Source organism: Varanus komodoensis, unplaced genomic scaffold (genome assembly GCF_004798865.1).
Source record: "Varanus komodoensis strain SLA01 unplaced genomic scaffold, ASM479886v1 scaffold1, whole genome shotgun sequence".
Taxonomy (NCBI): Eukaryota; Metazoa; Chordata; class Lepidosauria; order Squamata; family Varanidae; genus Varanus; species Varanus komodoensis.
The window spans coordinates 69032597-69060062 of record NW_025335268.1 but is presented as its reverse complement, the minus strand read 5'-3'; the positions used below and the strand labels follow the sequence as shown (position 1 = coordinate 69060062).

The 27466-nt window shown below is 45.4% G+C and overlaps 1 protein-coding gene across 22 annotated transcripts in view; it reads left to right on the top strand.

The window, feature by feature from the left end:
* The window catches only part of CELF2 (CUGBP Elav-like family member 2), a 543991-nt gene that overhangs the window by 204476 nt on the left and 312049 nt on the right, over positions 1 to 27466 (top strand). For 2 of the 22 annotated variants that reach the window (XM_044428191.1, XM_044428177.1), the window contains exon 1: positions 8 to 6996. The exons of 17 other annotated variants lie outside the window; for them this stretch is intronic. In XM_044428191.1, coding sequence (XP_044284126.1) covers positions 6923 to 6996 — 74 coding nt within the window. In that variant the 5' untranslated portion in view covers positions 8 to 6922. Of the gene's footprint in view, position 1; positions 6997 to 27466 lie in introns of those variants that run through there. 3 more of the 22 variants (XM_044428219.1, XM_044428209.1, XM_044428057.1) reach the window with 2 other exon arrangements.

The window sequence follows — 27466 nt, the reverse complement described above, 5'->3', positions numbered from 1 at the left end:
CATAATCGCCATTAAGTTTGCTTCTAATTGCTGTGCTATTTATTCCCTACCACCACACATGCATGTACAGGATCTAAATAAACTTGGATAAAGTTCAGAGGGGCATGTTGCATTAGCAGTCTTTCTTTTAATTCACTGTTGTTTTATGGGATTTCTGTACATTGATCTTCCCGGTTGCATTTATTTGTGCATGTGTGTGGCACATTTTACTATTTTCTCCATTCTCTTTCTAAGCCTCTTTGCAGCCTTTTAGGAAGTTTAAAAGAAATAGAAATTCCATAGCCAAATGCTCATGACGGCCCAGGTGCATTATTTCAAATGCTCCTCACAGTCCTCCAACAAGGAAATGTTCATTTTTCACACAGAATAAAACAAAGCTTTTCTAATTGCATGTGACAAGTATTGGAAGGTGCTTCCAATGCTCAAGAAATGTCTCTTTTCCCTGACAAGATAGTAGCAAACTGATTGGCATTTATAGCATATGCTAATTTCAGTTTTTAAAATGCATATTACCTAAGTATGCCATGCAGAAATGAAACAGAAGGATAGTGTGTGGAGATGGACAAAAAATTTTTTGAAGTTTGCATGATCTTTTCTGTGCACATTTCTCCTGATATATGTATTTGTGTGTGCGTTTCTGACTAGTACGCAAACTTTTGTGAGCAACTTTCAAAATACTTACATATTTCTGCAGTACACACATTTTTGCTTACCTTTTTGATTGGAACATTCAGAAAAGAATGAGTTTCAAAGGATGGCTGACTTTTCTTTTTAGGAATTGTTTAAGCATTTAGCCTGCATGCTGTGGCCCTTTTTAATTGCTTTATAGATGTTTAATTCATTATGTTCTAATTGGTTTTAATGTTTGTTTTATTCTGTTAATATGTTTTATGCATTGTAAGCTGCCTAGGAAGGCTTCAGCAATTTTAGGCGGCCTATAAATACATGGAAATCAATCAATCAATCAGTCAATAGTGGTTTGAAAGTACAAAATGAGGCATTACAATGTGAAGTGAACATATTTCTCCCCATTCCTAGGCTTATGTTTGTTGATTTTCTTTTTTAAAAAGGTCTGTTTGCTATGTGGCAGAGAAACCGTATATCTTATGTTAGGTTTCTTCTCCAGTGCAATCCCATATACTTTTACTTGGGAATATACCAGGGTGAATCCTAGAAACATTTAGGGAACAGTCTTGGGTGTGTTAAGACAAAAAATAAATCCCACAATGCCAGAAGTTGTAGGACGTATTTCCTTCTAAATGTGCATAGGATTGCACCCCTACTAGTGAGTAAGCCCCACTGAACATTGGGAACTGCTTCCAGGAAAATGTGCGAACCAGAGTGTTGAAAGAATACACAGAACCATGCAAAAGATGCCAGACAATGAGGAGGCCTTCCTGGCAGGCTTGTATTCTAAATGAATGTGAAACATGAGAGTGTGGGAAAGGCAGAGGTGTGGTGAGGGAGAAAAACGAACAGGTGAAACAGGTGGGCCATTATTAGCTTTTTAAAATTGATCAGTGGATGAAGCTGTTCAAATGTCAGGGAAGAATGAGCAGCAAAGAATATCTCTCTTTGAAATAATGGTGTGGGAGTCCAAGAAAAATCTCTCTCTCTTATGAATTTCTTTTAAAAATCAAGCTTCTAGTCCTTATCATTGCAACAAGTTGGGCAACTCTTTACTCCTTTTGTGATGCTCCCACCCTACTTGTAAGTTTTCTGGAAATATTAAGTGTTGGTCCAATTCAGCACTGGTTCCTTAGATTTTTTCCTAATCAGAATGTTACCAACTAGCAAGTCAAATGCAAATACAAAATAATGCACAATAATGTTGCTATTGTATGCTTGCGTCTCTCTCTCTCTCTCTCTCTCTCTCTCTCTCTCTCTCTCTGTGTTTACCCAATAGATGCACATCACACAATCCCAGCTTCCTTGCAGAAGAACTTGGGTTGTCTCAGTGCAGAAATAGCAATTATTGGAGGTTTCTGTTGAAATATCCTACATTATAATCACAAAGAAAGAGAGATAGAAAGAAAACAGTAATAATGGTAACAAAAATAACACATGAGAATGAATAACCCTTTTCATTTTACAGAGTTTATCTCAAAAACTTAAAATATCAGTAACTGTTCTGTTGATTCTGTGTTTATATACTTAGGAAACATAGTTGAGTGCAGAATTTTAATTCTTTTCAATATTGTTCAAGAGCCCTGGCAAAGAGTTTCAATAGAAGGGTACAGTTAATAAAAAGGAGAGATAGAGAAAAGAAGATTGTTTCTAAGCTCTGATAGATGCAAGATGAAAGAAGTAACATGGAAGGGAAGAAGAAATATTTTCTAGGCATTTTTATTTTTATTAGAGCAGTTCTGTGCCATTTAATATAATAAAATCTTTGAGGGCTCATGAGTGACTGAAACATCTGGCAGTTGTAGGACATTTTTCTGTCTCAACATCACCTGTTTGAAAATGGAAAGCATGACATAGGAATGCTTTATTGGGGGGGTGTTATAAAAGGAAGGGGCTTTTTGCAGTATCAGAACTTTGTACCACTCCCAGATCTGTGTGTCCAGCATCCACAAAGCTGATTAGCAGTCCAGAATCACAGGCAACAGTGCACAGAATTCTTCCCCGATGACTTGTCTATCTCCAGTGGCCCTTCTCATATCATTTCTTACAGGCTTTTTTAGACAAGTAGGCAGAAGTGGCTACAAGCATTTGATAATAAGAAACTACCATGGTTACAAGATGCAGAAATAACTGCAGAAACATAGATTAGGTCATCTCTACAGTAAATGATTCATAAACATGACTATAGGAAATTTTATAAGTCAGAGCATAGCTCCCTTGGGATTTGCACACTGGTGCAGAACGAGGAGAATTGTTGAGTTGGCTTCTACCAAAGATACCAAACTATCTTATCTCTTGATGTGTGCTTAAGTTTTTAGGAATATCTTTCACAACTAAGGAGCATTAATTAGCCTGTGTTGATTCCATATTCATGGCTGTTAACCTGGAATGCTGCATGCTTGTTTGGAAGTGCGGGAGGGCTTCTGCAGATGGAATCAGTCGGATATAGCTGGATGATGAAGCTCATATTGTCTTCGCTTCCACTGCAGCCCCAGGCTGTGCGCTGCCCTGGTGGGAGGAGCAGTAGGCAGCCATCTGAATCTCCCACAATGCAGCAGAGAGATGCTGCACTGGGGGCATTGTGGGAAATGGACATGGCTATACATTGGGTTCACTTGTTAGCAAGAGTCCAGTGATATCAAAGGTGCCTAGCCATTCACACGTACAAAACTTTTAATGAAGGGATTTGGACCACCTCTCTAGTAGGGATGGAGAAAATGTTCTGCATCTGGTCCATGTCCTTGGACTTGTATTTGTTCACTCAGAGCCCTATTCTGTCCAATTCTTGCATTAAATGTGCACAGACGCTCCCATTCATATAATTTAATTTCTGCTTTCTCACATTTCTCAACATACCCTTTGGCCTCAAAATACATATCTTAAAACACATCTGGACACATTCTGGGGGCCAAAACTGGTCAGGGCATCCAGGAACTGCAAAGTCCTGTGGAAAACTTAAGTTCCAACCTGCACTTTCATCAAGGAGGCCCAGTTCCATCAGGTCGGTCACTCCATGTCAGAATTTGACTAACTCCAATTGCTCAGTCAAACTTACTCCCTGAACATCTTATTCCTCCACAAACCCACATGGGGCAACACAAGCTGACCATCCAGCAGGATGAGTGGGCAACATGGGGATTCACCACCCCTCCTGAGCATGGCACATGTAAGCTTCAAACAGGACTGAATTACCCGGGAAACCCAAAGCACCATCGGTACACTGTGCACATGTTCAGCCTGGGTACACGAGGGCTAGAAGTGTGCAGCACAGAATATGCATGCAATCCCTGAAGCCAGCCGTCGTGCACACCCAGCTGCTCTTTAGGCATGTCTGGGTTTAATGCTATGATCTGAAGGGGGGTCGTAAAAACATTACTGTGCCACACTCTTACAACCCTCCTGAAATCAAAAAGCCTGAAGTTTTTCCCTTAACCCTGAGACTTCCCCCTCCTCTCCTAGTGAGACCCAGCTAAATATTTTGCAGCAATTGCTCACATATGTCTCTCGTTCCCTGCATCCACTCCCCTTCCTTGCAATTCCAACATACAGACAGCAAACTCCTTGAGACAGTGAGTAACCTGCCCGTCTCTGTTCTTACCTTGCTCTATAGAGCAGTGGGTCCATTGATGCTGCGACATGAATAAATGCATCGTAGTGAGTAGGTCACAGTTCATATTTGGCAAAAGCTGCAATAAGCTTTTACAGGGTGCATTTTTAGCAGTGGCTAAGAGAGAGGCATGGAAAGAAACTTGCAAAGGAAGAGAAGGGTTCTTAGTATCTTGGAGGGCAGTTCAGTTGCAAAGCACAGTAGCAAACAAGCAGGTATTACTTCTAAGTTGTCCTAGTATGCCTTAAACAGAATCTTTCTATAACCAGGCACGCATTCCTGAGCTCCTAAGGACTAAGCGAATGTAGAGGGATGGGATCCCTCATGCTGGCCCTCCTACCAATGTCCCTATGCCATGCGCTATCAGTGCCTGAGCGCCCCACGTTGAGCAAGGGGGCTGGGCAGAAGCGGAGCTCTCCCCCTGCTTGTCTAAATGCAAGGAAAATTCTCTGTGCACTTGAAGATCCTAAAAACAAAAAACAAAACAAACTTACGCAGAGGGTTCTGCTCGCATCCCCTCAAGAATGAGCAACACTCCTTTTCAGAGCTTGCCGCTCAGCACAGAATGGTTGGGAACTATTGCATAGAACCTGGAACATCTAAGGACACTCTGAGTTTGGCCCATCCTCTCTATAGGCTTTTAGCTCTCATGCATTCAGACAGACGTTAGCAATAGGTCTCACATATGTATGCCTGCGATGTGACTACATGCCTTTTCTTTTCTGGTCTATGTGCTGAGTCAAAGTAACCTAGCTTTGTAGATGTGGATGTGTATGCCAGGAAACGAGCCAGTTTTTCCAGCAAGCCGGAAGATCGCCGTGTCATTCGCCCCCATTCAGTTCCCTCTGCTTCCCCTGCCTCAAGACCACCTTCTCGGCTTCTTTCACCCTCACTGTCCTCGACCTCATTTGCCCAGGATTTTGGGCCCTGGTTCACTGGGACTGTCACGCCACATGTAGAGTTGTCACATCAAAACAAAAGGTCGAGGAACTTCATTGAAAGAATGTGGATGTTTAACAAGAGGAGGACTAATTTTAAAAATTTCTTCCCGTGAGTTTATATGCTCATGTCAGCAAGCTCCTCAAAATTAAAAATAATTCTGTGTAACCCCTAATATAGCTAGAAAGCTGTGGGTTGGGGATGGGAAGGAATAAATGTGTTTTTGATACTGTGTTGGACCTCCTGAATATTTCTAGATCATATTTGATACCGGTGGTGGTGTCAATATTGATGATTGTATTATCAGATCAATGCTCTAATGTTTTAAAGTAACTGAAAGGAAGGAAATGGCAGTGGATCACTTCTGCTGAATTTCCTGCATAGCCCAACAATCGTTTTCAAGCCTTTTGAACGGAGCACTGTGGATTCCACATAGAGATACTGTTGCTTAACGAAAACTCAAAATCTGTTTTTATTTTGCCATGTTTGGCCTGCTGATGGATGTGAATGAAGGAGACATCTGCCCTGAAGTGATTGCTGCCTTACTGTAAAAGTGCCTCGTTTATTATAACGACCACCCCGAGATGGCTACATACTTCAAATTCCTAGGGGGTTGGTATCAGGTATCTGAGCTGTTTATGTCCCTTCGATACTGAGCCAGAAATACATAAAACCTGAGAGGGTCCTTAATCATACTTTTTTTTCTTGTCCACAGAGTTTCATAGCAGATATTTATTTCCCTAAGAGCAGGACTCTGCCTCTCTTCCATGCTGCCCAGCATGGTCTTGCCTTGTTATGAATGTGTTCAGTGTAGTGATAATGCCCTCAAAGATCAGGAGGAGCATTATTCTAACCAGTTTATTAGCATTGCTGAGAATGTCACAGCCCTGGTACAATGAATCACCTTTCTCTGGAACAACCAGAGAAAAGCATGTTTGCATGTTCTTTGTCCATGCACGCTGGGAAGCATTCATCACAGCAAATTCAAGCGCAAAAACATTGCATCGAATTGAATTTCTGTTCACTGCTTTGTCTTTTTCCTTGTATTAATGTTGCCTATTTTCCTACTGAATTATTAAATTTGATTTACTTCACTCTTTCACTCCTCTTCTCTTCTCTTCTTTTCCCAACACCCTGTTCATTCCTCCCAATTGGATCTGGCTCGAATAAAGAGATCTTGCTGGAATGCCTTTCCCTTCCTTCCTTCCCCCTCCAAAACTATGTTAATCAAGTTCAGTGCCATGTCCGCAGCAAGCCGCCGGATCGCGCCCCAAACCCCGAGCGAGTTGCGCCACATCCAGGAAGGCAACACATGCCCAGTTTCCCGTGCGCCCCGAGGAGGCGCTTCGTTCGCGTCCTCCTCCTCTTCCCTTAATGGCTGGTGTTTTTTTTAAAGATAAATAAAGCTTGCCCGCACTTGTGAATGGGCACCGTCCAGTGCACGGCGGAGGCTGCCTGGGGCGGCGGGGGTTAAATTCTAGCTGCAGTGGCGGAGGAGCTCCGCCCCCCATTTCAGCACCTGGCGCTCCATAGACAGTTGCCTCAGCAGTAGATTTCAGAGGGGATTGGAGGAAAACAAGAGGGGGAGAGAATGTGACAACTGCCGGCTCTTGACTGCTGCCTTGGGGAGGCCTCCGCACCTGTCCCTGCCTGTCTCTTGGCCAACACAGTTGGTGGATCAGAGCAGCCCGAGAACAGGCTCATTTGCCAGACCGGAGCGGTGCGCGCAGGGGGGCGCAAAAGCAGACCATGACTTCTTCGTTCAAGCTGGATTTTCTGCCGGAGATGATGGTCGACAGCCGCTTGCTAGTTTCCGACAGAATGTAAGTACCGCTCCCCCTGCGCGGCAGCCCCGGCAGCCACCCGCGAGCTGCGCCCCGGAACGCGTCGGCTTCTTGACGGTCGCCTTTCCCCGCCCCGCGCCGCCCGAGAGCTTTCCAGACGGAATAAACAAAAGCGCCGGGTCCCTCTCCCGGAGGCGGCGGCGGCGGACCCGCCGCTGGAAGTGCCTGCGTGGATTTGCGCCCGTCTCTGGTCACTTGCACATTCTTTTGTGGTCTCTCGCATGGGTGTGTGTTTCTCCTCTTGCCCGCGTTTCCTTGCTCCCGTCGCCGCAAGCCGCTGGGTTTGATCCCCAGCCCTCCTCGGCAGGAAGGCTGGCTCGAAGGTAGCTGGGGAAGCAACTGGGAGCCTCGTAAATGCGATTTAGATTCTCCTCAGATAATGTGGGGGAAAATTTGCACAGCTTTGCAGGAATAGCAGTAATCAGGATGGCGATAGGGAGACTCCGAGCACGCTTTGAATACCCTGTGGATCTCTCCAAACAGATATTGCGGCTTGAGCATGGACATCTCAACTCGGTGGGGAGTGCAGGGTATTTTCTGCTCAGACGAAGAAAGGAAATGCACTTCAGGTGAAATTAGCGATGGAGGAAAACTGTGCTGAAATGTGGAAAGAGGCAGTTCTGGCCACAGAGCAGGAGAGGAAATTAAATCAGGCAATGTGCTGGTGGACGCGTGGTAAATGTAGTGTTAATTCTTAGCGAGATGTTTCTTCTACGTGGGAATGGAAATGCTAGCGGTGATTGATTGGGCAATGCTGCATACTGGAATTTCAGGGTGGGAAATAATATTGGGTTAATTTTCAGCCATTACTGTTGGTTTTAAAGTTTCTATTGCTGTGTGCTCTCCTGAGGCCAGTTCTGGTTGGGAAAAAGTGCAGTATATTGCATTCTAAGAATGAGAAGCAAATCTGAGTTTTTAAATATCTAGGAAAGAAAAATAATATAGAAGCAGACCATTACAATAATTGGGGGGGTGCTCATAAACCTTCAATGTGCAGAATTTTATAAGGAAAAATTACAGTAATGTTTCTGTATAGGGGAAAGTGTGTGTAAGGGAGAAGGGTTAATAAAACTTTGTCCATTGTCTAACAAACTACATTTTTTTTAATTTGACATTTGTCTGCATATAGTCTGGTCTTGGTCACACTGGAAACTCATTCAAAGTTGTAGCATCTAATTCCTCACTCAACCCACCCTGGTAAATGGTCTTTTCGGGCATTAGATTTCCTGTAGCTCATGCGACGTTTGAGAAGATCTATTCATGAAACAACCATCTGCTTCAACTGCTGAGAATTGATATGTTAAGGGGGTGTCATATTTAATTCAGAGGCCTTTTTGTCATATGCATCCTGGATAATGCACTTGCATCATGGATGCCTTTCCATTGTCAATTTTCAAAATCCTAAATTTAGGATATTGAGTTTGTTGTCCGGAATGATGAATTTACGGAACTGTATTTTTCTTAGCTCAGAGTCTCAATAATATTTGCAATAGTTGCTGTTGTTTTTTGTCCTTAGGTTACCCATCTTTAGCCCATCAGAGTGCCAGGGTGAAGGCGGATATCCTGATAGTTCTTGAGAAAATGTGTCAACACTCAGATATTTGCTTGTGTTCCCCTCCATTTTGACTTATAGAATCCTCCTGCTTAACCCTCAAGTCAGTCAGAAGAGATATCGCTAATAAACGTCTTGCAGCAGTGGGGCTCTGTTAGTTGAATCCACTGGTGCTGCGACTGTCACTCAGCTTTAAGAAATGCTTTCTTAACTTGCCTATTTTGGGATGAGGCTCATGTCAAACTGTCCTGTCCCAGTCTTGCCTTTGGACCTTTCCCTCCTCCTCCTCCTCCTTTATTTCAAATGATTTTCAGATCACCAGAGCACCCATAATATCCCTCCCATTGAAAATGATGCAGAATTATATTTAGAAATGCTTTGACAAATAGCTTCTTATGCACTCTGGGTCCCCCACCCCCACCCTTCTATTAGGAAATGAGCTGAATCAGCAGCACCCCTTGTCTTCGTGGTCCTTTTATGAGATCTTGAGCACAATGCAGAAACGTAACTTCGTGGATGGTCTAAATAGCTTTAAGGACCGGTGCTTTCCAGGGATTGTGGATCTTGGGTGTACCGTAATGTATAATACGGTGTTTGTGATAGCTGGGGATGGAGAGGGACTGTGTGTGTGTTTGTATCTGTCCCACATCTTAAAGAAGGATAGATGACCTCACACTTTCTCTACGGGAGAACGCCATTGCGTTCCCACTTTGGATAGTTGTCCGCTAGTCACCTCGAGGAGCAGAGCATGTCGTGGGCTCTGTTTGTGCATAATTCTCTTTGGGAGCCGTTGGTTCATCAACACTGATGAGCAGGCTGCCGTGCTGCCTGATTGCACATGAAGGGCTGTTTGTCATACAAGCATATTGCCCTTTTAGGCAGCCCATCCCAGACGCCCGAAGCAATCCCACAAGCATATGAAACAGTTTAATCTTTCTGACGCTGCCTGCTGGGTGAGCTGCGTAAAGTTATTTCTTGCTTTTTTAGCACAGGGCACCATCCCCTGGGAATTTCTCCTCTGCAAGCACTATTGAAATGAAGTGTTGTCTTATGCTTTTAAGTTTGTTTCCTGAGCTAGGCGAAGCAAGTTTATCGTTTTTCTCAATGATTATTGTAATATTTGTGAAGGTACTATAGAAGTAGCTGTGTGTAGGTGGGGAAGGGCAAGCTTACGAACTTCTAGACATGCTTATACTGTTAAAAATATGCTCAGCAGTTCCTTTTTAAGGATGTTGCTTTGCTTGGAGAAAATATGCATCTAAAACTATTTCGCTCTTGAGAAAAAGTGCTGCATGCTTTTCTGGATCTGCTTTATCTTGAAACGTCCTGAGTTCAAAATGTGCCTTCTTATTTTCGACACTTTATTTGCAAACCAGTTATCTGGCAACATGCCTGCAGGGTTTCTCTCCCCACGCTTTGCGTTCTTTATGGACTAATAATGTCCTTGTTCCTTTCAGTTTAATAATGTGCAAAATACATGCTTTTCCAAGGTGGACTTGTTTGGCTTCCAAATTCATTTTGTTGGGCTTTCCAGGCCAATCCCAAAAGTGCAGTGTTCAGTTTAGTTGCCTTAGTCGAGGTGCCTCCTGCCACAGCTAGTACCACCTCTCCCTGTAACATCCTAGCAAGTGCCAAGCATCCGTTGCGGATGCTGCCCAAGAGCAGCTTGGGTTGGTCCAAATGGCATTCAGAAGTTGCATCGGTGAGCTGTGCCCTCTGCAGATTTGACTTAGTTCTCTCTGTGAGTCACATGAGAATTGATGCAATGAGTTGTCTTGCAGTGGCAGCTGCCAGAGAAATACTCAGGGCTAAGGCACCAAGATGGCCAAAGCGTCTCTACAGCACCATTTCTTTTTGCTTTGAGTGGAAGACCTACAAAGTGCAGAAATTCTCGATTGTGTGTCCCAGGTTCGGGAGGTCCCCTAAGGATACCATTGCCACGGGACTCCCAAAACCATAGCTGCTGGTAGAAGCACCGTTTTCCGTTCTAGTGCCCGATTCCTGGGCCAGTTAAAACCACCGGAAGTAGACCAGAGGTAATCATTCTGTGTTCTACCATACTGACCACATCTTTGCTAGGCTCAGATGCCGTCAACACAGTCTCTATCCTGGCCTTCATATTTTATTTTATCTTATTTTGGCATGTTTCAAGTCAGCCTGTGTACAGGCATCCCAATCGACGAAGAAATGACCTCACATCCTTCAAATTGATCAAGGAGGAATCTCATGCAGAAAATTGCATGTGTGGGTTTTATTCCTTTATTTAACTTTTTCAATGGTTGCCCCTAAGCTGGGGAATGGTCTGCCAGGGGAAAGATGTGTCTGATTTCCCTCACTGCCACCTTTAAGAGGGACTCAAAGATGTACCTTTGCCGGCAGGCCTTCCCAGGTCAGTTTTCATGTCAGTGTTTAATATGTTGTCCTAGTCAATTTTAATCACTGTTGGTTTTAATGTCTTGTTAACCACCCAGAGCCTATGGGAGTGGGGCGGTATTTTGATATAAAAATAGAAATGATAAATAATAAAGTGAGCGGGACATTCCTGGGAATCTGGCATGCTCCATATGCACATTGGAGTTCTGAAAGCAAATCAGGTGAGAATGTTTTATCATAGCTGTTCTTAATTACAAAGCACTGTTTTGCCTTTCCTTTAAAAAAAGAAAGAAGTGGAATGACATTACTGATGACTATATATTGATATAAATGTTATTGCAATGGAAAGTTTGGCTGCAAGGTGGAACAGCCCAAATTAAGGGGAGGAAGCGATGAGGTCACTGCAGAAACAGAATTCTTTGGATCTCTCAAGTGATGAAGTAATTCTGGAGACCCTGGTATTTATTGCAAAGAATCATGCCCTGTGTGTATCCAGTGGCAGAAAACGAATGCATTGAAGCAAGATCTCTAGCACATCATAAGAAAGCGATGCTAAAACTCAGTGGGGAGGATGATGCTAGATTGGTAGAATCAACCACCTCATGATTTCTGACATGGGCAACTCACTCCCTTGTTTATGTCGATCTGGCTGTTCGTGCTGAAATGAGTAAAGCAACTTGAGGTCCCAAGTGATGCTTGCTTGCTTATTTATTTATTTATTGTATCTGTTTGGAATCCACCTGATAGCATCACACATTGGAACACATGCCTGATTCTGCGTAAACATGTGTTAGATTACTTTGGGCAGCAAACTCCTAAAACTTAATCCTGAAAGCTGGACAACAGACCTGTTTCCCTCGCTGGGTTTCATGGCATGGCATCCCTCCTGCTGCCACCTTTTTTGAGTTGATTAATTGTCCAAAGTAATGAGCTGAATGCCACAGACATCCATTGGATTCGAGTTTAATGTCTAAAGAAACAGAACATGAGCCGGATGTTTCATCAAAGACTCATGCACAACTGATTGGTGTCATAGAAAAGTGCTGTGAATTATCCCTAAAAAAGTATGTTTTGAATTGTCTGTCTCATCTCCAGGAGATGACTCAAATTTTCTCACATATTGTGTATGAACAATATGCTACTTAAGTTGCAGCCGGCAATATATTTGAGAATATGGTGCATTTTTCCTCTTAAGATATTAGTTGTACCACAGAAGTTCATCTGTTCAGGATTTTGTTGTTTGTGGGACATCTTTCTGAGGCAGAAATTGTGGACAAGTGAAACCTGCTCAACCTTCCTCTGGGGCAGAATCGAGTCTTCTCAGGGTGCTGCGCAAGAGGAAATGTTCAAGTGCATCCAATATCTTCGCCACCAAACACGCGTGGCAAACGCTCTTCCGTAATCCACCCGCACCCCGTTGCCCAGCCATCTAGTGCCAGAACGGAACTGCACACCTTGTTATCAGCTCTTGTTTGATTCTGTTTCCTTATCGGGTATTCGTATTTTGGCAGACGGTTGTAGCATTGTTCTGGCTAGCTGTATCGTCTTACATTGTGGTTCACTGGTAGTTCATTGCAGTTTGACGTGTTTCGAATCCTTTGGCAGATGTAGGTGAAAAGCATAGGAAAGGGGGATTTTAAGAAATGAATGAATTAATGAAGATTAACAGCTCCAAAACTGAATAAGGATTTTTCAATGACAGACCTAGTAATTAAGGTGTGGGGCAGAAGACAATTTCCTTTCTTCTCCTCTGCACCTTCGTACAATGCTTATAGGATAATAAAGTCCACGGTGTTAATTTTACTTCATACCATCCCTAGATTCACAGATGTTATGTTTTTGTTACACCCGTAAATCTAGACATTCTGCAAAACCCAATCAGCCACTGGGTTTTAATCTAGTTTGAAAGAAATGATTTTTAAATGCAGTGCTGTGAGATTAAAGCAAGACATGGCTCATTCAAGAGGCAGAAAATGTCATATTCTTATATTATGATGATGATTAATTATCAATATTACACCATTTTTTCAACATGTTAGCATATGTGTGTTGATTGTACCACTTCTGGCTTTAATTTATACAATATATTAAGTTTGCTTGTTTCTGTTCACCCAAATTAAAACTTAATGACTGATACAGTTATTTGTTTTGTTATCATTATTTTTAAAACCCCCAAAAAACCAACCATATCCTAAACATTTTAAAAGGGGTTTCCAGATATTTTAATCATCATGCTTGTTATATTCCTTTTGGCTAAAGCAATCAAATTTTATAATTAATCACAAATGCTATTTCAATGGAGAAATAAATTGGTGCAGAATGAATAGATAAATGACAGTGGGGAAAATGGAGTAAACCTATCTTGGCATTTTAAAAATTCATGGAACGTTAGGAATGTTTATCAGTGAGAAATGACCCTCCAGTGTCAAAGAGAAAACACTGGAGTACCACAGCATATATGTAGATCACGCAAACTCCTAGATTTTTTGTTTTGATTTAGCATCGCACATCCTTTCCTGGTGGTGTCATCTTGCACTAAAATTGATTATTGTCACATTCTCTGACATGATTATTCCATGGAAGGTGTTATGGAGAACGATAGAAGGTCCAAATGTGGCAATTTCGTACAATGCTTACTGGATAACTCTTGAGGAAGAAGGCGGAAAAGGCAAAGAGACTCTCTGGAAGATAAAAGCTAGAGCAATAAGATGGCGTTCTAAATTAATTGTGGAATAGCTATTCTCGTTTAGAATAACCAGCCTTATTTCACCCGTATTCCCAAGATCAATATTCTTGTGGTTTTTCTGTGAGGGAGGACGCCAGGAAAGGACCATAACTCTGTGGTCCAACACATGCTTCGCATACCGAAATTGCAATTCTGACCCTAGGCAGGGCTGGGATTAACCCTAGTCTGAAATCTTGCAAAGATGATGCCAATCATTCTAAACCTCCTAGTCTATATCTGGTCTTTGAACGCTTGTATGCCTTCTCCCATGTGTCTTCACAAGTAGTCCAGTCTTATTTGGTGTTTTTGCACCAGAAAGTGCATTTAAATGCATATTTAAAATGAACACATCCCGAGGTTTTTCCTCACCTTTTGGGAGCATGGAAATGGGTCAGAAGTCCAGTCCCGTGGAATGTGAGAGCCAGCTGTCCTGAGTTCTGATCAACTCAGATCAGATGAGTTTGTATCAGAATTTCGAAAGATCAAGCATCTTTGGTGAACGAATGATCTGGCCACACCTAAGCCACGTCTCGCATGGATTTTTCTCTCTCTTTTTAGATGATTGTAAAATGTTCTGGTTCATTTTGCCTCTGTGAGTAACGCTGACAGGTGAAGGGCATGATCCAGGCTTTGGCCTTCCTGCAGCGATGGCTAGACACTCGCGGTCTCTTCTTCTTCACTTTGGAGGTGCACATACGTCACTCTCTGTCTCTCTCTGGAGGATTCAGTTGGACCATCGATTCCTCCTCCCATGCAAGCATCCATCATAGAAATGTGGCACTCCTCAGCAGAATATGCTTTGGCTCACAGCTTGAGCCCTTTCACATAATAACTTTAAAAATTATTGCCAAGGCAATATAATTGCCTGGCATTTAAGATGCTCTTCGAAAGCAGTGTCTGTTTTATGTTCAGCCTTAAATAGATGATGTTGCAATGGACGCCCAGTTTGCAAAATAATTGCCTGTTATCTTTGCAAGCCCCAGTTCAACCGTACATGAAGCCAGTAGCGTGTCTTGACCAGGTGAGCTCCAAACTGCCAGGCGTGTGGGGATGGTTCAGCTGGCAAGGCCCTGGCAGAGCTGTTAGGAAAGCATTTATGTAGCTGAGGGAACTTCCTGACACCAGATGGCTAGAGAAGGTTGTGTGAAGGGCACCAGGTCAGGGTTGCTGGACAAATGAGAAAACTGGTTAATCTAGCTCTATTTTTATGCTCAGAGCACCAGTGGCAGCTTGCTATGATTTCAGTCGTCGTCGTCCCCGCCCCACCCTCTCCTGGCCAAGAACCTTTAAATGGAGTTGTCAGGATTGGGTTTGAACTGGGACCATCTCCTTCCTAAGCATGTGAATTGCCAGAGACCGGTGACCTGTGTCCACGTGTGGGACCCCTCACAGTGCATGGAATTGTCTGGGAACTCGGCAGTATAGAATCAGGAACAGTAATAATAATAACGCAGTGTTTTAAAGTGGGAATGTTGTGTCTAGACCAGGAATTCTACAGTCTCCATTTGTTAGGGACTTGAAAACGGCGGCCTTAGCAGTTGAACGCATAGCGCCAGCGTGCTGATGGCGGAAAGATCCAGCCGGCTTATCCAGGGCATCACCAGTTACTTCCTTGAACAGAACTTGACTGAGAGCTGTGCCAGAACCTGTCCCTCCATATCCTGACAGTGTTTTTCCCCCTGTGATGAAGGTTTCTGTGTCGGTTTGCGTGGTATGTCTGGTGCTTCAGTTTCCCCCTCCCCTTCCCTTCCTCTTCCATTCCCCTTCTCCCTATTGTGCCACCAATTTACAAGCTTTCTGGCTACCTGATCTGAAAAGGGCTCATGGGAGGCATTACCTCACATCGTGTTTCTCTGGGATTTAACTCAAGTGTGAGAAGCTGGGGAGTCTGTAGACTGCCGGAGAGAAGATTGCAGAATAAAAGTAGGAATGGACGCAACACACACACCTCAGCCACCTGGTAATAGGGGTAAGCCCAATCACCCTGCATCCTGTCTGAAAGAATTTCACTGCGAGTTTCTTCTCCTTTTGAGAAAAGAAAACAAATACCTCCTCTCCTCTCCTCTCCTCTCCTCTCCTCTCCTCTCCTCTCCTCCCTGAAGAGGGAATGGTCAGGAACAACGTGGGAGAAATTTTCAGCACTGGAGGAACAGCACCTGCCGATGCAAAGAATGAGCGAATGGGCTGCCAGGCGAGTGCCACGGGTCTGTTGGAGAAGACCAGGAGCCCCTCCGCTTGGTGCCGCTCACGGGTGGGCCATGTGGGCCTGCCCCACACTTGTTATGGTCCTGGCACACAAGGGGCATCACAATTAGTGACTGGCTGGCTTCACGAGATTAACCCTGAATGTTGCTTTCATTTCTAACACTATAGATCAGCGGATGTTGCTCAGGGAATTGCCAAAGCATCATCTCTGCAGAGGAACAGTGAAAAGAGATCATTTGGCCCTGAGCGATCATAATAGAGGTAGCTGGGGAATAGAATGCTAGGGGAAAACAAAGGCAAAGATGGTGGTTTGCATCATGTAACACCATGAGCATTCAATTTTCCAGTTGCCATGGTGGTTCCAGAGCACAGAGGCTGTGAGTAAAACACAAATGAAGGGAAGGATTAGTAGAGATGAATGGATCTGTATTTCAGGTTTGCTCAGTTTCTCATTTTTGCACTTTTAAATTCATTACTTCTGTTTCTGCAACAGTTTGCAATTTTTTAATCCCCCCACCCATTTCTCCATGCTTGGTGCACAATTGTCCTCATAGACACTTGTTGGTATGTTTCCCTAATATAAGCATTTCATGTAAGCAGTGTACCCTAATGCAATATGGGTTTATATGTCATTTTCAGTAATATGCATATTTCGTCTACACTTTCAATAATATCCACATTTCCATCTCAGGGTTGTATGTTTTTTATATCCATCCATACATCCACCCGTCAATCATCTATCTTCTATACTGCCCACTAGCCAAAGCTGTTTGGGAGATTTACAGAACTGCATCCCAGACTTTAGGAAAATGTGCATGTTAAACTATAATTGTGATTTGATTTGTGCCTTGATTCAGAATGTGCAAGTTGAAACATTTGCATCAAAATGTGGACTGTTTCTCATGCTCTGCCCACGCACCTTTAATATGCCCACCTGATAACACAGGCCCGCATAGCAGGGTCGTTGTAAGCATGATGGCAATAATGCATGTGAAGATTTGCAATCCTTTCAGAAATGGCTATATACCTATGAGCTAGTTAAGAATAGAAACCAGGCTAGTTTGGAGGTTTGGGTTTTGAGGCAGCCGAGCCCAAAGTGCCTCTCTCTGTTATGAGATTAGGAAACGAGGCATATTCTCCCATATTTCTGCCAAGGATGTGCCTGATCCTCGGTGATCTTTTAGAGTAACACAGCATCTTTTGTGCATTAGCCTTATAGTCGCAACTGTCCAGAGAGCTTCCACTTCTGCTGGTAGAGGGTGACTCACAAAGTCCATGGTAAGCCTGCCGTTTATCAATTAATCGCTATGAAAAAGCTCCAGCAAACAATATTTTCAGAGGCCGAGGTTTCCGCACATGCCCAGACCCCACATTCACAGCAGCGGTCTATCTGGGGCTGCCATCCATTCAATGCCGGGGCCCAGAGAGACTGCGGATCGATTCCTGTTCGACTCAGTTATCCTCAAAGAAGTGGTGCTCTTAGGCCAGGTTGCTCCGACATCCCTTTAGCTTTCTGCTGGAAGTAAGGACACGGCAGTGGAACAAAACAGCTTTCTGCTCCCTACATCGTCCTCAGTTCATGCGTGTGTTTGTGTATTTAAAAAGGCAGTTTGTTAACTTCTCTCAGAATGTCGATCGAAAGGCAGGCTGGAATCTTTTAGGACGTGCTGTGTGCATGATGTATATCCGCAGAATCCAGTGATGGGGAAACTATATGCTGAATATTTTCCAGATGGGGTTTGGGCGGACTTCAGGGTTGCTTGAACAGCACTGGATTCTGCTAGGTCTCTGAGGTCCACCACGCCAAGCTGGCTGCAAAGAAGGGATTCAGGAGGAACGAAGCCCGAGGAGAATAGTGACTCGTGAAACCCATTTTGCTGCACCTCAAAGCCTAGAGAAAGAGACGAGCTTACACCTGAGTTACTACAGAGCGGAGCGTCTAGCATAGGGGTGAAGGACAGCCGTTTTGCTGGGGTCGTCGTTCAACCATTGGGGGTCATAAACCCTTAACGATCTATTGAAGAATGTGCCACAGTCAACCGATACGTTAAACTCTTCTCACCTCGTGCTCCCGTTTATCTGATGCATCGATACACTGCCTGGTCATCACTTAATTAAGTCCGTCTGCTGGTTTTAAAAACAATGTGCAGGAAAATACTGGTCCTCCTGAGCATATGTCTTGGTGTTCCCCAGGAATGTGCTTGTCAAGGATGAACACGGTTGTCAGAAGCATGCAGTTGGTCATCTGTGGGTTGTTGGACTCCTTCTTGGTTTCTCATAGAGTAATAGTGAATTCAGGGAAAGCTTTCCACACAATCTGAGTTCTGCTCCCCAGGAGCCTTCGCAGCACAGATCTTGCTTGGCCGATAGTGACAGCTGCTTGGAAACTGAAGTGGAAGAGCTGATCCCGATGCCAGAGGGCTTGCAAACTGCAGAACACAGCGGTAGTTCGCTTTTCTTCATTCTTCCCCTGCCAGTGCAGGTGAGATGGCTGGCTGCTAAGAAGGGCCTTTTCAGTTGTGGCACCCAGTTGAAGAATGAGAAAGGCTGATCTGGCCCTTGAATTGTGGACTTCCTGGCACCAAGTGGAGGTGGCAGCAGCAGCAGCTCCCCCCCCCCACCTCCCCCTCTCCCCCCCACTGCTGCTGCCACGGTGTAAATATCCTTTACACTGATATTTTAGCTCTTCGGTCAATTGTGTCCATGCATTTTAAGACTCTGCGTAGCAGCTGGTTTGATCTTGGTTACTCATTGGGTTTTATTCCATTCGAGCCTGAAGGTTTTATATATATTTTACAACGTTCTTGCATTTTATGGTTTTAATTTTTGACTTGTAAACCATCCAGAGAGCTTCAGCTCTCCACAAATACATATTTGCTGTATTTGTTTTGTGGAGGGAGACGTGCTCTTGCTTGGCATTCTTCCAGCCCGGCCTGTACAGGATGACTCTCCACCCGCCTTTCTTGTTCAGCATCTCCCCAGGTACCTTTCGGAGCAGCAGCCACAGAACTGTTCGGCAAGGTTATTTGACTTGACCATTCACTTCCCGCATCAACTTTAGTCCTCACTGATGCATAGCATAGCGGCGCCGAGACAGTGTGGCCTGGTTCCAGACAAGTACACTTCATTTGCCTGAAATGGGTCCAGGTAATTGAGAGTTATTAACTTGTAGCGAAGGTTGAATGATATTTGAAAATCTGCAAAATTGACTCATTTTCCTAATGCTTTTCCTAACAGTCAACTGGCTCAGCCTGGCTGGCTGGGTGCTCGCCTCTTGGTCTTTGCAGGCAGTGGAAATGTTTGCTAACGGCCACTCTCCCGCCTCGTTCCCACCAGGAATAAATACCGAGAACAAGCCCGTGACATATTGGGCGTCTCAGCTGGCGTCAGCTATGCATAATGTTCCATTCCAGCATTTTCACTGGTCCTTTTGGTTGAGAAGGAAGGGCCAGGCTGCAGAAGCTGGACGTTTATTTATTTATATATTTGTTTTCTTAGATGTATATCCTGCTTTTTTTTTTTTTTGCAATGAGCTCAAAGTGGTTTACATAATTCTCCTCCTCCTGCTTTCAGTCCTTATTCCCACAACAACAACCCTGCAAGGTAGGTTTGGCTAAGAGTCTGTGACTGCCCGACCCAGTGGGCTCCATGGCTGAGCAGGGAATAGAACCCAGATCGCCTGAGTCCCAGTTTTGCGCGCTTACCCACACTGGTTTATCTTGCTGGTGCCACACAAATTCACCTCCACGTGGATTGTTGTCTCCCCACACCCAGGAATGCTGCTTTTCAGCACAGAGGGTTCAAATCTGTGGAGAGGCAGGAAAGATTGGGGCTGCAGTTTGCTATCTCGATCCCAAATCCATCTGGCTGCACTTGTGCCAGGATAAATGGGTAGCGTTCGCAGGTAAATCCAGTCCTGCTTAGGGATTCCGTACACACTTGCAATCTGGGGACCAGCTGAAACCAGACACCATCCCTATTAAAATGGATACACTTGGAGGGCATGTAAATTACAGAAGGGGCACATAACGAGATGATTTGCAGGTGGGAGGAAGCGAGCCTCATTCTGATAGCTGAGTGTGTGTAATGCCTCATTTCTTCTTTTGAGCGCCGAAGTAGGTCAGTGCTGAACATGCAAAATGAGCAGAAGCTGAGCTTTATCTGTTTTGTAGCCCAGCAGGATCTGGGTTTACTGACTTTTCCCTGGAATTAAAAGGAGGCAGGGCCAGGGTTGGGAAAGCACAGCAGTTCTGCAGAATTGCACCATGACTGAGGAGAAGAACAACAGACCTGAACAGAAGCTTTGTCTGAATGCACGGCTGCAAAATCCTTTAACAGCACCTGCCTCAAATTGCAACCAGCAACTTCTTCCTCCCTGGGTGTGGATAGCAGTTGTGTTTATTTTTATGCACAACACTGCCTGGGCTTCGTGATCTTCAAGGAAGCTTTGCTGTCCCTCCTGCACTGAACATGGACCAATTCACACAGGAGCGTCCCTGGGAGCACAATCTTCCAGGCACTGCAGCAGCTGTCGGTTCTTACAGCACCTACCTGCGCAACAGAGTCCCTCTTGCAAGCACCTGCTCTTGGAATGAGCACTCTGCATGGCAGCAGGGAAGCTGCTGCTAGCCACCTACCTTTTCATGGCCTGCCGTGCCTCTCCCTTTGTATGGCCCAGCCCCTCCCAAAAGAAGCACTGCGGAAGCACCACCCTAATTTCCTGGGAAATTTGGGTGGCAGAACCAAGTGCTTCTCATCAGAATGCCCATCAGTGCTCTGCTGGTACCCAGAGCATCTCAGCCACAAAAGCCATCTTCTCCAAGTGCCGCCAGGGTGGTGGTAAGGAACCTTGGAGGATGAGTTGGCCAAGCAAATTATTGCCTTCCTGGTGCAGCTAAAAAGGAAGAGGGAAGGGTTGCATCTTTTAGAGCTGTGATTTCCTTCCATCCTCCCTCCCTCCCTGCCTCCCTCCCTCCCTTGTCTTTGATATGTGAAGACCAGAGAGTGTCGAAAGGGTGGGAAACCAAGTGCCAGGAATAAGGGCTCTCCCATGGGTGACTAAAGCACTGTGCAGTGAACCCAGTGCAGGACACAGAATAATCAATTCAATTTGTGACAACCCAGATTCAGGCTGGACATCAGGAAAAGCTTCCTCACTGTCGGAGCAATACGACAGTGGAACCAGCTCTCTGGAGAGGTGCTGGGCTCTCCCACACTGGAGACATTCCAAAAGGAACTGGGCAGCAGTTTGAGTGGGATGGTGGAACGTGGTGTCCTACAACAGCAGGGCGTTGGACTCGATGGCCTTCATGGCCCCTTCCAACTCTTCTATGATTCTATGAACTTTGCAAGGCAATCATGACATTTACCCACCTTTCAGATCTGGGTTTTAGTTATCTCAAGGAATCTGGCTTTACTGACAGGACACCCTCAGTGTGGGGCCATCTCCCGCCTGGAGGAGGCCCTCAGCTCAGTGCTCTCTATTGCACCTCCTCCTGAACCGGTGGGTCCCGGCAGATTTACCGGGCAGCATGAAGCAGGAGAGCTTTGCTAGGCAGGATCTGCCATTCCGATGGCTTTCGCGCTCCCAAATAGCATCTCCCAGACCCAGGGCAGCTGCCAGTTCTGGTGTGCCCTGGCAGGTTGCTCCGACCTCAGTGACGGGAGCAGGCAGAGGACCTGATGCAGTGGGAGAAGCACATCTCTGCTTCCTTCTGGATGCTTAAGGTTCATGGGAAAGCTGTCCGCTTTTGCGCAGGATTGCGTTTCTCCTTCCTGTATGGCACTTCTTGCTTGGGGAACAGAGCAGTGCCTTAACTGTGAAACACTGGAACGCACCAAGTTCCTTTCTCCGGCGTGACAGCGTGAGCCACAGCCCCCTCCTTTGCAAGTAATGCGAAGTCTGCCTTTGCTCTTATATTTTGAACGCAGCCTAATTTCCTTGGTGGAGAAGCTGAAATGCTCCAAGGGATGAATAAGTTGAAAGGGGGCACTGAAACAACTTTGAGATCATTTGATCAGCCTCAGGCTGAATTTTGGTTTACTACTGGGCACCAGTGTAGTTACTTTGAATGTACAAGCATGACTCTTCTTTATTATTGTTGTTATTTAAGATGCATTTGGTTTATGCTAGGCTGAACTCCTAGAGATCAAATGTATACATTGACTTTTCTCCCCATGCACCTTCCCTAAATCAAATTACATTCACTCTTGAGCTGCACAGGCCATTCAGAGAGCTGCCTTTTTAGAACTGAAGCCGACTTCTTTTCAGTTTTAATGAAGGCAACTGGGAAGCTCCCAGTCTGATGTGCAGAGCAGAAGAGTGTCAGTGGCTGCTGACTGTGCGCCTCTCCAATCAAAGGAACGATGCCGCTGAATCGCTCGTTGCTGGGGGCCATGCCGGGAAGGGGCCTTGCCTTCATGTGCTGCCTCTGCACATCTCTGCAACATCTGGTTGCTCACTGTGGGGGCAAGGTCCAGGACGAGATGGCCCTCTCGTCCAGAAGGGCTCTGGTTTATGCCCTAAAGTTTGAGAGAAGGGGACCTCAGCTTGGAAACCAAGAGCAAAGCTGCAAAAGGGGCATGCCAATTTGAAGTAGCCTTGCCCATTCATTATTTTCCTTCCACAACGCCTTCCAGATGCCTTTCCTTCTGGGATTGGAGCCCATGGGGTGGGGATTAGCCTCGAAGGATGAGCGAAGGAAGAGCAATGTGGCAGATGCCGAGCGGAGGGTAATTGCGAGCCAAGCTTCAGGGACGATCCTTGGCTGCTCTTTCATAGCACATAAAGGCTTCGTATTATGCAGCCTCAGTCCAGAAGTGTCTTTTGTTTGGACTCAAGTGGGCTTCAGCAATGTCGCTTACTGGCTGAAAGGCAGGAGAGCATCAAGACAGGATCATGCGCAGGAAAGCCAGATCAGAACACATAAAGCAAAGTCATGCCCAGCAAGGCCAGATCCGTGCAGACACTGCTTGGCTTAGACAGGGCAAAAAGAGTCAGGACCTTGGACAGATCACTGTGAGAAAGCTGGTCGGTGTGTTCTCCCCAGTGGAAGGGGACTTGTGGCTTCAGCAAGGGGCATCGGCCTTAGGAATGCTGGCCGGGCTAACCCCTGCAGGAGGATCTGTGCCTTTGAAGGTCAGCTACCTGGATCTGCTGCTACTGGGCCCAACACCCCAAGGTGTTCTGCAAATAAGTCTTCCAAATTTGAGTCATCTGGGAAAGTAATACCATCCAGAAGGAACCAAAGCTGCTCTTCAACAGGAGAGTCATCCCCCTCTGGCCAGTTCTGTGCATGGAGATGGCATGGCAAGGAGTTCTTGTATCAACTGTTTGTGGGCACTATGAGAAACGTCTTCCTCCACTCACTTTCCCAAGACCTTGCACAAGCCATAATGTCAATGGATAGCCCTGGGAGGTTCCCATGTTCACCTCCGAGGCATTTAGCCCAATCAGGGTATCAAGACCAGCGACGAAGCTGGTGAGGAATCCCACCTGTCATCTGACTAGACAGTTGGGACAGGAATGGGGAGATCCTTCTTCAAACCCCGGCTCAGCCTTGAGGGTCACTTGGATAACCTTCAGCCAATCCCTCTCAGCCTCGCATACCTTGCAAGAATGTTGTGGGGGCAAAACTGGGACAGGGGGGATAGACCTGCATGTGCTGCTGTGAGCATCTTTGAAGACATACGATACACAAATGAAACTGGAAACATAGATCAGTCCTGAAAAGGTGTTGAGTTCATTGTTGCCTGGGTTCCTAAAGTGTCACTCGGTATCGTGAATAGATCGATGGAGAAGGAGAGCTGCTTGCATAGGTTGGCATCTGAACACACAGGCTGCCTTGTGCCAAATGTTAGCTTTCTGAAGAGTATTGCTCTTGGCAGAAGGCAAGCTTCGTAACCTAAGAGGGATGTGCTTGGAGTAGAGTTTTCATGCCCCGTATACTCATTGTGTTCGTGCCACTGATGCAAACATTATCTATAATTACATTTTCAAGAGACTGAAAATTGCAGTCCTTTGTTGCACAAAATTGCTGCTAAAGAATGGAATGTATATCCTTTCCACCTTCATTAAAAAGACTTCAAAGGATTTGCATGTAAGGCCCAATAGAACAGCCCTCAGCTATATAAAACCAGACCCAGTTCACCTATTTGGGGAAGATCTATCATAAAACAAATACTTTAAAACGTTCGGGTGTCTGTGAGGGGTGTACATGACAATAACGACAGTGGTAATGTATCATTTAAACTGATAATGGTGATGAGATTAACTTTTCCCTGAGGGCTGCATTCACATGGTAAGCTCCTCGGGGCAGGGACTTCTCTCTTGCTGATGTTGTGCTGTAAATGCTACCCTCACTCATGCCATGCATGCTTAATAACATGATCTGCTGGCTCAGAGCCACAGTTAAGGCCTTCCCATTTTGCCTGGACTTCCCAGAGCTGGAAATCTGGCAGCTAAGATTGACTCCCCAAGTCATGCAACTCTCCTTCCTGCTCCATCTCCCAGCTACTAATGTGAGCAGTGCTGGAGCAAACTCACAGGACTAGGATCATACAGTCGGCAGGGCCTGGAGAACAGCATCCAACCCCCCCCCCCCCACTCAAAGCAGGACTCCCAAGTTAAAGCATCCCTGACAGATGGCTGTCCTACTCCCTCCAAAGAGGGAGAGCCCACCACCTCCCTGTGCCGTGGGTTCCATTGCTGTACTGCTCTAACAGTCTGGAAGTTCTTCCTGAGGTCCAGCCAGATCTTGGCTTCCTGCAACTTGAGCCCATTATTCCATGTCCTGCACTCTGGGATGATGGGGAAGAGATCCTGACCCCCAGCCTTTCAAGGACTTGTAGAGGGCTATCCTGTCTCCCCTCACCCTTTTCTTCTCCAGGCTGAACATGCCCAGCTCTTTCAGTCTCCCATGGGGCTTTGTTTCCAGTCCCTGGGTCATCCTTGTTGCCCTCTTCTGATTGCTTTCCCCACTTGGTCTGAATCTTTCTTGAAGTGTGGTGCTCAGAACAGGATGCGATACTCAAAACGGGACTCAAGATAAGGCCTGCCTAGTGCTGGATAGAGGGAAACCCGGCATGATTTGGATCCCTCTTCTAGCAATCTTCTAGATGTTTTGTCAGGCGATACAGTACCAGGACCATGTGGAACATCTTTGGTGGTATCAAGCACGGCACACTTGCCGTCTTGATTTGGTCCTGATACATCAAGGAAAGATGTGCACACGTAGAGCGTAAGTTCTAAGCAAGCAAGGTGTGTAACACAACAACTGATCACGGAACATGTTGCTTGAGTCATCAGCCTTCCCCTCCCATTTTCCTGAGCTGGTCCTAAACCATCAGGGATTTTTAACATTAAATTTTCCTTGGTTTTGACAACAAAATGTATCATTATGGTATTGCCAACCCGATCCTCCTCCATTACTAACATCCTCTTCATTTAAGGCGATTTTATTTATGTAGAGGAAATTTGGGGTAACTAATGGTGTGGAAGGTTTAATCCTTCTATCCTTATATGTGGTAGTCCTGATTTAAATGGGGGTCACAGATGCTTACACTGGAGTAAATAAAAAGCTGACCTTCAGCTACATGCTACAATAGTAGTATAATTTGTAGAATTTCCATCATGGTGTTTTTGGTGAATAGGCAATTAAGAAAATGGTACGCAACTGGGCTGCTTATATTTATTTATATTTAGGGGAAATACATATTTATATTCAGTTTAAGTTAGGCGTGGGGCATGTCAGCTCTTCCAAATGCTATTGGATTTCAGGAACAGGATCCTTCCCGTTTTCGAACGGTCCCTGGAGAGCCACGTATTTCCCACTGCTGAATTTTACTGAAGAGCACAATCCTTTACATGCTCTGCTAAACACACAAGGGCTTGTTCCTGTGCAGAGCAGCAGTGTTGCTTGATTTTTAAAAAATAGACGCAACCCATTGGCTCAAGATCCCAAACTTCATTCTTTCATTATTTGTTAAGAAGTTTGACTCTTGAAGCAAGGTGCAAATGGAGACATTTACGGTGTGGTTGCTGCATTGGTACCATGTCCCTCACGTGATGAGAAAAATCTCTCTGTCTTCCTCAGCCTTTGGGAAGTTGCTTACAGAGAACTGAGTGAGACGGACAAGTATCTGGATTTCCAGTAAGGCAGGTCTCTGTGTTTCTGTGTGTGGTGAGCCAAGATTCCTCTCTTCGCATATTCAGAGTCACAGCCCTTTCTTGCAAAATGTTCTTTATTGACCAAAGCATTTTCCAGAAGCACAAACCCCCAGAAAGTATCCCTGAGTGTGCAGAGCGGTTCATTGAACCGATCTAGTATTTACTCCTAGGAACTCTCCTTATGACGATGTTTGGACGCCATCCTTGCTGGAGGAGCCTTTTGGAAATGAGTATGGCTCTTCACTGCAAGTCAGCCCTCTAACTGGGCTTCCCTTCTTTGCTGATGCTGCATCATGGGGTTGAGAGCTGTACCCACCTCGCCTGTCCCTGAGAAACCCCCTTGTTCCAAGCTCCCACCCACTAACTGGACATCTTGGTCGTTCTCAGAGCTGTCTGAGCACCTGGGAAGCCCAACCTAGAGTTAAGCACCTCTGCTTCTCTCATCTCAGCATCTGGAATTGGCCCACATTTTGAGGCCTCCCCCTGCTCCTCCTCTGCAGTCTCTGCCGCCTCCTCCTCCTCCTCCTCCAGATCAGCATGCCTGAGAATGCCCACTCAGAGGACTGCCCCTCTCAGTCCCAGCACTATGTACCATTGCAGTGGCCAACCTGCTTGCTAGTGTTGCTTTAAACACCAGAGTATCCCAACAGAAGGTGCGTGCGCCCCCGAATCTCTGTGCATGCATGACCCCAACTGCCTGCATGGCTGTGCACGTCACACAACATGGCCGCGCCTACGAAACAACAAGCAGAATCACTGGACAGTTTTTCCAGTGCCGGTGATGTCACCTGCTCTATCATGGCTGGTTTCATCGTCAAGGAGGCTGAACTTGGCTCCTCGGGTTATGTTCTGAAATGCTAATGGCTCCTGATACACCGTTTACGGTGTTGGAGCTGCTGAGGTGCCGTACAAGCATTTCCTTGTGATTTCCTGATCTTTGCATCTCTGCCCAGCTGTTTGTTATTCAGTTCAGCCATCAGCATCCGAGTCTCAATGGACCATGTAATATGCAGCTGTAGCCAGATGTAACGTTTCCACTTTCAGAGTGTTTCTTAGAAGCATGGAGTGTCAGGCTAAAGACGACTGATAACTGAGTTGCTTGTGTTAATTTAGACTCTAGAGCGACGCTGATTCTGTTTGGCAAATGTATTCTGTGGCCAACAAGGAAAGCAATATTTCCCATCTTCAGCAACACTAGTGGTTTTGACACTAAATACATCAGACTGGGCCTCCACCAACATGGTTACATTGCTAATTCAAATAGCAGGCCGATTCCAATCTACATAAACAAATACATTCCTCGTACGGAGCTCGGACAAGAGAGACCCAGAGATGCAGTGCCTTACAGAAGTATTCAGCCCCAGCCGCTTTTCCGCATCTCTCGTGTTGCAGCCTGGAACTGGAGCGGATTATCCTGGCATTGCTA